We start from the raw sequence: 13,270 nt of genomic DNA, 5'->3' as shown, positions 1-13,270 counted from the left end.
AATAGTTACTATGAGGTAATATGATGTTAATCGATTCAGCAAATACTTCTTTAGTACCTACCGTATGCCTGGCACTATAGATAAGTGCTAAAGATAAACCAAATAGCCTCTTCCCTCAAGTAGCTTATATTTTAAGCAGGGGGGGGAGCAGAATGAGTATAACATTCACACATAATTAAATGCAAAACATATAAAAAGTAAATACAAAGAAGTTGGGGGTCATGTGGGGGGCATTAGGTAAGATGGAAAGATCACTGAATTTGCAGAATTTCAGTTCCAATCAAAAGTAGCTTTGCTTCACACTCCTATGGCTTCGTGTAAATCATATCCCCTTTCCAAGCTTTAGTTTGTTCTTCTCTCTAAGGTCACTTTCTTTCTCTTTGTTTCTTTCTTTTTGGGGGGGGGGGGCAGGGTAACGAGGGTTAAGTGACTTGCCTAGGGTCACACAGCGAGTAAATATCATGTGTCTGGGGCTGAATTTGAACTCAGGTCCTCCTGAATCCAGGGCCGGTGCTTTATCCACTGGGCCACCTAGCTGCCCTTCTAAGGTCACTTTCATTCTAAATCACACGACCCTTGGTACAAGTGAGGTATTATTCTTATATACTCTATATGTATGCATGTGCCCATATATCCATATATAATAGAAGTAAATAAACTTGTCATGTTCTTAATGATTTTATATATATATATATATATGTACATATATATATATATATATTTATTTATTTATTTGTACAGGAAGGAAGGTATTGTTCAAGACATTGTGCTAAGTACTACAGATATAAATATACAGATAGAGAGGCAGTCTTGGATCTAAGAAGCTTACATTTGAAATGGATGTGGACAACACACAAAAGGGGAAAAGGAAAGAGAGAAAAGATGAAGATAACAGAAGTCATGAATGTGGTCTAGAGTAGACTGAAGACTGGCCTATGCTGTTCCACAAAGTGGAAGGCCCTGGAGGAACTAATAGGAGAATGGAGCAGGCCTTAGATAAAGATAATTCTACCCATTTAAATATGCCCTACATGCAGCTGGAGATGTTGGTATAGGCACTTAGAAGGCAGGAAAGATACAAATGAGGAGTCATCTCCATGGGGTTGACACTCAAAACCATGGTACTAGTTTGCAAGAGAGAGAAGAGAAAACTTCCAAGATTAGAACAAATCAGTATCTGTTATTTGTGAAGGAAAAGCCTCCAAGGAAGAGGAAAAGAATGTTAGAAGTCAGGAAAGGTGTGTTCAAAACTTGTAACTAGTGATAAGGGTATTTATTTTGTACTTGGGAATCAAATGTCTTTGATTTAACCCTTGGTACAAGTGAGGTATTATTCTTATATACTCTATATGTATGCATGTGCCCATATATCCATATATAATAGAAGTAAATAAACTTGTCATGTTCTTAATGATTTTATATATATATATATATATATATATATATATATATATATATATATATATATATATATATATATATATATATTTGTACAGGGAGAAAGACATGTAATACTATTGTTTTTCTCATTTCTCTAGAGTTTGAGCTTCCCTTAATAGGTGGCACCTACACAAAGTGAAAGCTTAAAGTCTAGAAATAGTTTATTTACTCATACAAGGTGACTGTTGCACCTTTTAACCTAGTTTAGTTACAGAAATATCACAATAAATTTTCCAAAATGACAAAAGACTTACTTGAGGACTACAGCAGACTTGAGGTCTTAGCAACATTCTGTTTTTCTGCTTTCAGAAGAACTTTGAGATAGAGCCATCAGAACAGCTCATGTTTCACACTACTAAAGAGTACCAACATGCTTTGTGTCATTTATGTCATTAAAAAAAATAAAGCCTAAAAGGAGTCAAATATTTGTAGCAGAGAAGATAATGACCAAATTCACACATCAGAGTTCTGCCACTAGCTGAACTGTGGAGTTGAATCATTTGTTAGCTAAGTTAAACCTTCATTACAGGTATAAAAATATTGACTAATCTTGGAATCCCTGCTTTGGAAATGCAAGCTGTGTGAAAGTCAAGCACATTATGGCAATAAAAGCCTATTTTCGTTTACAAACAAGAATGAAGTGAGAAGACCTAGATGATTAGGCTTAAGCATGAAAGTACAAACAACACCCTATTTAGGGCAGCAAAACATAACGGATAAAGCACTGAACCAGGAGTAAGGAAAATTACATTTTAGTCCTTACTACCTTTTATTGCTTTTTTGAGCTCTGGAAAATTATGGAGGGGCTTTCTAAGCCTTAGTTTCCTGATCTGTAAAATGGGGACAATTTTTGCTCAGTCACTTCAGTCATGTCTAACTCTTCATGACCCCATTTGAGGTTTTCTTGGCAGAGATAATGGAGTGATTTTCAATTTCCTTCTCCAGCTTACTTCACAGACGAAGAAACTGAGGTAACTACGTTTAAGTGACATGCTCAAGGGCATAAACACCTAGTAAGTGTCTGAGGCTGGATTTGAACTCGGGAAGATGAATCTTCCTGGATCCAGGGCAGCCGCTCTATCCACTGCACTACCTAGCTATCTAGGAACAACAATACCTTCCCATTTTATCGTATAGGGTTATTGTAAAGTCAGAAAGACAAGCTGTGCAACCATTTTATGGTACGATTGTGGCAGCACCTTCTCAGCCCAGATTCCTCAAGAGCCTTGGGAGAATCTGACCTAACAGTAAGGCTACACGACTGGAGGTCAACTGTAAAGAAATTTATTTGTGAACTAAGGAAAACTGCTCACTGGTAGCAGCTTTGCTTCCTTAGGATATAGACTGTGTTTTTATAGCTGTCTAAGTTCTCTTAGAATAGACAGGCAAATGGGGCAGCTAGGTGGCACAGTGGATAGAGCACTGGCCCTGGAGTCAGGAGGACCTGAGTTCAAATCCAGCCTCAGACACTTAACACTTACTAGCTATGTGACCCTAGGCAAGTCACTTAAACCCAATTGCCTCACCAAAAAAAAAAAAAAAAAAAAAAAAGGATAGCAATATCCCACAAAAGAAAGGAAATGACAGAAAGTAGGCAAACACTGGAGTCACAGGAGTTGCTAAAGGTCAGCTTTATTCTGTGAGAAAATGTTTTCTCTGTGGTTAGTCTCATCAGAATTCTCTTTGCTGATGGAATACCTCTGAAATGGTAGAGACATCTTTTGAAAACACAATCATTCTCCTCCATCTTGTTGCCAAGAAGGAAACTGAAGGTCTCCTTTTACATAATCCTATAACTTCGATTCTTTGGTTTTGAAGGTTACTTTTTTGGGGACTGTACAAATGTCAGAATTAGAATTTATTTTTATGAACAATAATAATGATGATAGTTCTTTCTTATTTATAATATTAATACTTACAATGTTTAACTTAGAGAGTTGTAAAGAAAGTAAATTTCAAAATGCTGCTGCTGCTGCTGATGATGATGATACAAGCATTACTATTGTTACACACTAAAGGCATTAACTTTAGTATTTTGATGTGATATATGTAAAAATATTATTTGGTCTCCCAAACTGACAAAAACTATTCAATTCCTCATGTGTTTAGGTGTAGTTGGAATACTAGATTTGGTGTCAAAAGCTCTAGGTTCAGATCCTGGTTCTGATACTTGCTAGCTGACAGAATCTTAGATAAGTCACCAACTCTCTGGCCTTCAGTCTCTTCATCTGTATTTTTTTTTTGGTAGGGCAATGAGGGTTAAGTGACTTGCCCAGGGTCACACAGCTAGCAAGTGTCAAGTGTCTGAGGCTGGATTTGAACTCAGGTCCTTCTGAATCCAGGGCTGGTGCTTTATCCACTGCTCCACCTAGCTGCCCCCTCTTCATCTGTAAAATGACTAGATTAGCCTAGAGCATCGCTAAAGTCATATCTAGTCCTATATTTTGTGATCCCATGAATATTATCTTAGTTTTATGTATGTTTATACATGTCTAATCACATAGCATGGAGATTGAAGCAATTAAAAAATCAGAAGTATTCTGCCTATCCTACCTTAAGACAATATTTTTTTTCTGATTATAGCAAACTAATTAATTTTTTTCAAGCCATCCTATTACTAGAATAATTTTTTTAAAGTATAGTATGGCATTTACATCTTATCTCACTTAGAAGGAATTCAAAAGATGAAATTTTTATTCTTTTTATTCTCGCAACAGTCTATCGTACTGGGCAAAGACAGGGTTGTGAAGGAATTAAGGTATGGCTTTCATGATTTCAAAAAGTTATTGGGCTCTAAAAATTAAAAAATGAATAGGCTATACATAATAGAGATTCACAAGATCATATATGATCCTATTCTTCTGTTGTTGTTTTTTTTTAAGGAAATATATGTAGAGAACAGGGAGAACATAGGCAATATCTCCTGAGGTATTGGTCACTGGTGTAGGACAGGGTTGTTTTGTACATGCCCCTTGAAAATGGTGCTGCTATAGAACTATATTGTTCTACATTAAGGGTAAACTGTCCTCACATGGTGATTTATGTTAGCTGGGATCACTAGCACCCTCCAGTCTGGGGTAAGGTTTGGCTCACAGACTCTTGCCCAAGCTTTAGTGATCTAAGACCCCAGGAAAAGATGGGAACAGAACAGAAGAACCAATCAACTGTGACATTTTGTCTAATTTTCATTAGAACCAGAAAGATTAAGTCTATTAAGCCCTACATTAAGGGTACTTGTCATGATTGTTCAATGTCACAGAGTAATTCAGTGGCAGAATGGAAAACTGACCACAGCTTCCAAGTAATATAGTAAAACATCAATCAGTAAAACAATGGGTTTTCATAAGAAATGTTTCATGTATTGATAAATCTTTTGGGAGGAGTTAAAGAATGAAATCAGATTTACTCAAAGAATGATTACCTTTTCACCTAGAATATATGATTTCAAGCTGGGTCAGCAGAGACACACCAAGAAACATAATTCAGCTGAAGGGAACAATTTTCTACTGTCATTGTTACAGCTTTTGCTTAAAAAAAAAAATCGGTCCCTCTTTGTTTATGCTCCACTGCTTAAGTTTAATAGACTTTCCCCTCCTGCAATTCGCAACCATCATCTTGTGGTTATTCTCATCAGCCTAGTGATGAAGACTCTAATTGTTTTAATTAAGTCTGAAATTTACCAGCAGGAGCCAAAGAGGGGAATGTCAAGGCCTAACCATCTCAATTCTATTGTTTTGAGAGGAAAGCCAGAGTGAAAAAGAACTGGAAGGAAGGAGTGGGGAGGAAATCGACATAGTACCCACATCTTCCTCTACAGTAAAAAAAAGCAAAGTAATTAAAAGGCCTGCCATCCTGTAATTACCAGGGAATCCAGCATTACGGAGGGAACTGGGCCTTTGTTACACAACAAACAATCATGCTTGTAATTTAATATGAATAATGGTCCAGACACAAGAACAAGCCTCTGTTAGTCTGTTATCACAAACAGCCTGGATTCTGCATTTCACTGGGTCATTATCAAGGCCTTTTCTTTTTTAACCACAGAAAACGAGACTAAAAGCCTACAAGCAAGGATTAAATGACAGCCCCCACCCTGACCCACTCCCCTGACATTATGGATGCATCTTTCTTCTGATTTGTACCTTGAAAAATAGATTTACCAGTATTCTTTCTCTCTTCCTTCTCTCCCCACAAAAGACTGACAAATAGACACACAATTATCATAACCACCACCATTATCTGCAGCAATGAACACTTGGTGACTTGTACCCTTTTATTACTTTAGTTAAGTCTAAACCTGATTAGCCACCTTGCAAATGGTTATATGTATTGTCCATGAAGAGACATCACGCACCCATCTCTCATCTCATTCTCTTTTCCTTCTTGGTGAGATAAGAATGCTTTCAGCAGCTGGGTGGAGAAGAAGTGACCAGTAGCATTCTCTAATTAGCTTCCATGTGCCCATGAGCGTATGACACCTCTGTTTCTTTTGTGTTTATTCTTTTCTTATCTCAGGTAAATGAGTATTCCAAAATTAAAATACCCAGGTAACCTTCTGGGTTCAGGAGATCCAGAAGTTCCTACAGACATACCACCATTCACTAAAAGTGGTAGCCATTGCTACTAGGAGCAATTGTGGCCAATGGCAGAGGAAGCACCTGCATACAGATATAGAAGAACAGCTTTATCAGTCGTGGAAAGTGGTGACAGAGGAAATGCCTGCTGAGAGATGTGGAAACACTATCCCCACCCCCACTCCCAAAAGGACAACAATAGGCATAGGCAGCAAGATCTCTTATAGCAGAAAGAAATGCTATTTATGGACCCTAGAAGGCACCAAAGTTCAGAGCACAGCAAAGAACAACTATCTCAATGGTACTTAATGAAGAGCACACAAAAGGAGGAAATGACTTCCAGTGTCAAGACTTTTAAGGTATCCCTTTGTCACAAGTTTTCCCTATACTTGGACTTCTCTACCATTATATTTTATGTTTGAGCCCATTTTTCTTAAGGAACCATGTTTATTTGTAGGAAATGAGACTCCAGTCTTTAGGGAAGAGATTTTTTTGCACCAATTATTCTTGTTATATCTGCTCACTAAATTCCTTTTGTAAATGAGAATAGATTTCATCTGGTTGGTTGATAATTGGAAACACACTGGTAGGGGTCTCAGCAATTGCTGTGTTAAAAACAACAATCCCTTATCATTACCTGTAGAAGACTGAGAAAAAAAGGAGGCAACTGACCCTGTGAGAACCATCACCCTTGAGTCCAAGTATAGGTTGAGGGAAGTGATCCCAGAAGGAGTACAAATTAGTTTAAGTACTAGTTCTAATCTCCTTAGTCAGTCCTGTCCACCAAAGGCAAATTTGACTCAACTGAAAATCTGACAAATAAATGGCACATAGAATCAATTATGCTACCCCAATAGACTGTAACTTCAGCATAATGAATCTCACTGGAGCACAGAATTCAAGACAAGCTGGGCATGTTTTAGATCCTCTCCAAGGTGGCTTAATTAAAAGAAGTATTGAAGAGTCCATATCATGTACAGTTTCACTTCCAATAACTGGATGAGGACAGTTCATGATTATTAGATCATATTGTAAATAACAGTATCTGCAGACATCAGGGCTGAAGACATAGGATGAGGATGGGGAAGTAGGTTGTGGCAGGGGAGAGTATTCAGGAGTGAACACATAGCCTTGTACTATACCTAGGTCTTCTTGTATCTTGCTATGTTTTATATTATAATCAAGCATTTGTTTTTCTCACTGAAAGAACATAAGAGAGGCTAAAGCTGTAATTAAACCAACAGATCCTGCTGTCATGTCTATGGAAAATTGATTTTTATCCTGATGATTTCCCTCTCTAGTTTCCTTTAAATATTTACACACATATATGTGTGTATACATACAGATACACATATACATATGGCTATGTATATATACACATATGTGTGTATCTGTGTCTGTGTGCCTATTCAGAACCCATGTTACTGTTCCTTTGTTCACTCACTGTTAAAATTTTGGTATACAAGGAATAATGAACCTAGCCACAAAATGAAGGAGGATGAAGAAAGTTTAAGTCAGTTGAATTGAAACTTAATGACATACTCTTAACTTACAAGCTTCCCGGAGCTTTTCTTTGTCATAGTGCAAGCCTTCATAGTCTTGTAAACTAATTCTGTTCACTCGGATCCGCAGGCGGTCTGGGACAGAATGGGGACTGCAAAACAAGAAAGGAAATTAGATAGAAATAAATGTTTATTTGGAACTGGGGGTCCATGGGCCTTGAGTATCCATATTAGTTTTCTCTCACCGACTGGGGAGAAAGTTTTTGCAATAATTATAATTTGTTATAACATTTCACTTATCTGGAGTAGGATGGGGTAGGGGTTACTTATCTAGAAACCACAGGTATCTGGGACATAGCTGATAATGAGAAAGTATAGCTAAAAGATTTCTGATCAACCAAAATGAAGTTGGAGCCTATTTTCTCTGGCTTTTCATATAATTCTAACAGTGTTACCTGTTCTGACAACCTACTGTGGCAAGAGACCACAGTTGACAGCAGAACAATGAAGGAGGAGAGAGAGAAAGAATAACCTACAAAAAAAAAAGATGTAAGAACTCCCATAGTACAGTCTTCAGCTGACCAGACCAAAATCACTAGCTCCCAAAAATATAATAATCTTGAGACACAAAGAAAACATTAGATTATGTTGACAATATTCTGTTTGAGAAAGTATATACTAATACAAGTTCAAAAGATCACACAACATAGTTTTAAAAAAAGTTTTGGTCATTATGGGCATGTATGTTAATTATCTGTAAAATTTACTTGGATCCCCAAGGAGGTATGTTAAATGAGGGGTTACTATACTTTCTGTAATATCCAATTCATCACAATATATCTAGACTCAGACTTCACAGATTTTTCTAGACTTCATCTCCAAAATAATTATCACATCATGGTATCGATGAAAGATATAACTTAGGTTTCATGACTAACACTGTAAATCTATGTATTATCTATTCTTATATTTTTCTACTGGCCCAGGAATTACACTTATAATGATATTTCTCTAAAAATAATTTACTCATTTTTTTGTGTGTTCTACTACCTTTTTTCCAAATATAGCTCCCCATCAAGCTACCCCTGTAATAAGTTTTTAAAAGGAGGCAGCTAGGTGGCACAGTGGATAGAGCACCAGCCCTGGATTCAGGAGGACCCAAGTTCAAATCTGGTCTCAGACACTTGACACTTACTAGCTGTGTGATCCTGGGCAATTCACTTAACCCTAATTGCCTCACCAATAATAATAATAATAATAAGTTTTTAAAAGAAAAAAAAAGCAATTCAGTAAAACCAAGCAGCACATTAATTAACTATGACCAGTATCAGTCAGTCAACAATTATTTTTTTAGTGTCTACAAGTTCCAGACATTATGCTAAAGTGCTGGTAATAACAACAAATAAAGTTGAAAATCAGTCCCTACTTTCAGGGTTTGAGTCCAAAGCAGAAGACAAAATGCAAACAAGTATGTACAAACCAGACACACTGGCTAAATTAGAGATAATTACAGAGGGAATGCACTAGCATTAAAGAGGATCAGGAAAAGGTCAGATTTGAGCTGAGACTTTAAGAAAGCTAGGGAAGTCAAGGAACAGAGACCAGAAGCGAAATCATTCCCCGGCATAGGAGATAGCCTCCATGGAGTCAGATATTGGAGTGTCACATGCAAAGGACAACAAATATTAAATATGTGAAATTAAAAAACTAGTTCACCTTGGGTTTAGAAACTGGCTGTCTTGAAGGATATAGGAAGATCATGGTACCTTTGACATTAATAGAGAAGTTGGAAAGAGTAGAGGGCTTGAGGGCACAGGGAGGGAAGATGATAAATTCAATTTTTAACATATTGAATAGAAGATGTCCAATAGGCAGCTGGAGATGAGAGGCCAGAGGTCTCATGCCAGGCAGGGTGTGAGGGCTGGATCATGAGCATCATCCCAATAAAGCTGATAATTTGAATCCATGAGAGCTTATGAGATCACCAAGTGAAATGAGAGGGGGAAAAGGAGCCCATGAGAGAACCCTGAGGGCCCCTCTTGGATTCTCACCTTTGGGGGGAAAAGCATAACCTGTAGCAAATCCAGCAAAGGAAATTGAGAAGAAGTAATCATATAGGCAGGAGGAGAGCCAGAAGAAAACAGTGCTGCAAAATTCTAGAGAGAAAGGAGTTTCAAGGAGGAGGTGATTGATAGTGGTGAAGGTTATAAAGAGGTCATAAAGGATGAGGATTGAGAGAAGGGCATTAGATTTGGCAATCAAGAGAATATTACTAATTTTGAAGAGAAAATTTTCAGGTGAGTGATGAGGTTACAAGCAGCATTGAGAGTGTGAAGAAAGGAAGCTGAAGCACTAATTATAGATAGTTTTCTCTAGTTAAGTCATGAAAAGGAAGAAAAAGAACAGAAGATAGCAGGAGGAGATGGATGGATCAAGTGAGGGTTTTTGAGGATGGGGGAGATGTGGGTATGAGAATTAGAGCACTACCAACATGCTGAGAAAGATATTGCAGGGAAGCTCTGCCATGAGGAGAAATTTTCTCATGTGACTTGGCATCCATGTGTGACTTAGTGTCTAGAAGTTACCACCTGTTAGTTGTGTTAATCAAAGTTACCAGCCAATTTAGCTTGGAGCTGTGTTCGAGGACGGCCCAGCTTCCTGTTTGACAGGGGGCTTCTGGGAGAAGGGGGAGGATCTCGGCCCTTTGGTGTCCAGACTTGGGCTTGGCAGCAGAGGCAGCAGGTACAGAAAGAATAGGGATACTTTATTCATGTGTTTCTCTTTACTAACCCCTAATATACTTTAATAAATACTATGCCCAAAGATTGGTGCTATACATTTTCTATTTTAAGGTGATCACTCATTAGATTTTAGACATCACAGCTAGAATTTTAGGCCCTTACATGGGTATGTTTGCTAGGCAGTAGGAAAGGACTTAATTGATAGGGAGAGAGATTGAGGATCCATGAGAGAACAGAAATGATAAAGGGAACAATCTAGGATGAAAGATAAACGGGATCACTTTTGCATATAGAGGGGGCTGCCTTGATAAGAAGAGCTACTTCTTCATGTAAAACAAGCATGAAGGAGGGGAAATGGCAGACAGCATCTGCATTGTATAAGAAAGAAGAGGAAGCCATTGGTGAATGGCTTGACTTTAGCACTTAAATATGAAGCAAGGTTTTCAGCTGAGAAGATGGGGGAAGAAGGAAATTTGAGGAGGGATGAAAAGTTTTGAAGAAGCTTTCATAGTGAATGGAATAGTGAACTGATAAGGAAGATGTAAAAGAATTGCCTTGCTGCAATGCCCACTTGGGATTATGGGACATAAAATTGTAATGGGCCAAGTATACACAGTTTCCTGTCTTTCCTCTGGCTTTGTCCAGCAACACATGAATTTAGTAAATGAAGGAAATAATCAAAGATTGGAACTTGGCAGGGAAAAACTAGTGAAAGTATGAGGGGAAGGGACTCAAGGGTCAAGAAAAGTGTAGAGTTAAACTGGTTCATCAAAGATTCAAGATGGAGAAGGGGGGAGAGTATAACCAATATGGACGATATTACATGTCCACGATCTCCCACCAGTACAATAAAGATAGCAAAGAATTATTTCTTCAATTCTTCAATAGGGCTTATCTTCTTGGTGACTATAATTATGTAGTATTTAATTTCATTATTTTTATTCTTTCCCTTTACATTGTTGTAGTCAGTGTATATGTTTTCTTGTTCTATTTTACTCTGTATCAGTTCATATAAATCCTTGATAATTCTCTGAATTCTGCTTATTTATTTATTCATTTGTTTGTTTATTTATTTATTTATTTTCCTTTTGGTGAGGCAATTGGGTGACTTGCCCAGGGTCACACAGCTAGTAAGTTTTAAGTGTCTGAGGTCAGATTTGAACTCAGGTTATCCTGAATCCAGGGCCACTGCCCCACTTAGGTAGCTGCCCCCTTCATATTCATTTATAACAGTCCTTCTGTCAAGGCTTGGATGGGCTGCCTTGTGAGGAGGCAAATCACTAAAGATCCTGGGAAGAAGCTTTTCTAGAGGACTATTATATATTATTTCTAACATTGCAATAATATTCCATTCCATTCACACACTCCAGTTTGTTCAGCCATTCCCCAGAACAGAGGAACCACATATGATGTTTCTAGTTTATTGCTAATACACACACAAAAAATTATGCTGACACTTCATTGGATCGGTGACTTTTACCCAATAAATGATTTGTGGAAGAAAAAACCAGAATTGTTTGAGGACGGTAGAGGGTACTGTATTAGAAATGTAAAGTGTCATTATTTTCTAATTCCCTCCTTGCCTCCCACAAACAAAAAATGAACACTTTAAAATTCCTTTCCAGGTAGGTTCCTCTTTAAAAGAGAAATGCTTCAGAGAATTGTACATCTCTGGATAGAGAGAGATATGTTTTTCTCATTCTCGAGTTTTAGACTACCTGATAGAAGTAAAGCATTCCTCTATCCCACAGGCATGTTTGTGCACCCGAGTGCACACACACAAGATCACTACGTTCAGACTGATGCCCCTGATAATGCAACCCCTGAAACCAAAACATGCATCCAGATGCACATTCCAAAGATCAGTGAGCTGAGAGGTAGGGGGATGGGGAAATGGAGGTACAAACAGGTAGGTGGGTAAAGGAGGGACCTGGAGCTAATGGAGTGAATAGGTAGGAGAAAGAAGATGGATGGGATAAAGGAGGACAGAGTGTAGGTAGGCAATAAGGAATCTGAGTGATCAGCAAAGTAACCACAGGATGTTAACACAAAATAACAATTCCTGAGATATTAAAAAAAGTCTGGTCGCCTCCTTCATCTCATCCCCCAGTGGTTTTACAAAGACAGAAAATTAGCTAATATTTCTACCTGAGCTGATCAAATCTTTTAGCTCCATCTTCATAGACATATCCTATTACCTCATGGGAAGCAGGGCGAAAAAATGAACCATAAAAAATAAGCTAGTTAAAGTACAACCTGGAGGCACTTTGTCATTAGACTGGAAAGGTATGAACTATTTCAGCTATTTATGCAAGGCTATACCGAGGGTGGGATTTTGCTCAGGAATACCAGATTTAGAGAACACTACCAGCATTTGAAGTCTTCTGGAATCTTAGAAACAAATGATCTTAGCATCTGGTTAGTGAGAATAATTAATTAATTTAAATAGGAAGCTTCCAGATTGATGGGCTGAAGAGAGCTTCCCCACCCCATGTTCCCTAGCTGAGGGCATACTCCATGCTTCTCACTCCAGATATGATATGTAATACTTGTCCTAGGTACAAAAATTCCTGGTTATAGCTCTAGTCATTTATGAGGTAATTTCAACATGGAGTATGTCAACAACAATTCAAAATTACTGTGTTTACATTATATTTTTAGACACAATATAGGTACATATACACATATGTATACATGTGTGTTTACATATTTTGTGTGTATTATGTTATACATATTCTGTATTATGATCTATAATATAATCGTATTATATATTTTGTGTACATAGTTGATATATTTTCATATATGTAGATGTTCTCTCTCCCAATGGAATATAAGCTCCCTAGGGAGCAGAACTATCTCATTTTTGTATTTATAATCCCAGTAACTAGTACAGTATCCACACCCATTAGGCACTTATCAAATGCTAAGTGCTGACTGCTGGATTCAGCAACAGACTGCATTCTCCCTAATGTTTGTGTGGTTGTGGTAGCTGAAGGGGATGTGAGGCTGTTAC

At 37.7% G+C, this 13,270-nt stretch overlaps 1 protein-coding gene across 1 annotated transcript in view; it reads right to left on the bottom strand.

Annotated features, from left to right (window-relative positions):
* Positions 1-13,270, bottom strand: part of DGKI (diacylglycerol kinase iota) — a 599,484-nt gene that overhangs the window by 176,295 nt on the left and 409,919 nt on the right. The window contains 1 exon segment of the mRNA XM_043965727.1: positions 7,568-7,668. Within this exon segment, the coding sequence (XP_043821662.1) occupies positions 7,568-7,668 (101 nt within the window).

Source organism: Dromiciops gliroides, chromosome 5, assembly GCF_019393635.1.
Source record: "Dromiciops gliroides isolate mDroGli1 chromosome 5, mDroGli1.pri, whole genome shotgun sequence".
NCBI classification, from domain to species: domain Eukaryota; kingdom Metazoa; phylum Chordata; class Mammalia; order Microbiotheria; family Microbiotheriidae; genus Dromiciops; species Dromiciops gliroides.
Note: the sequence above shows the minus strand (reverse complement) of the source record. Positions and strands in the feature narration are given on the sequence as shown.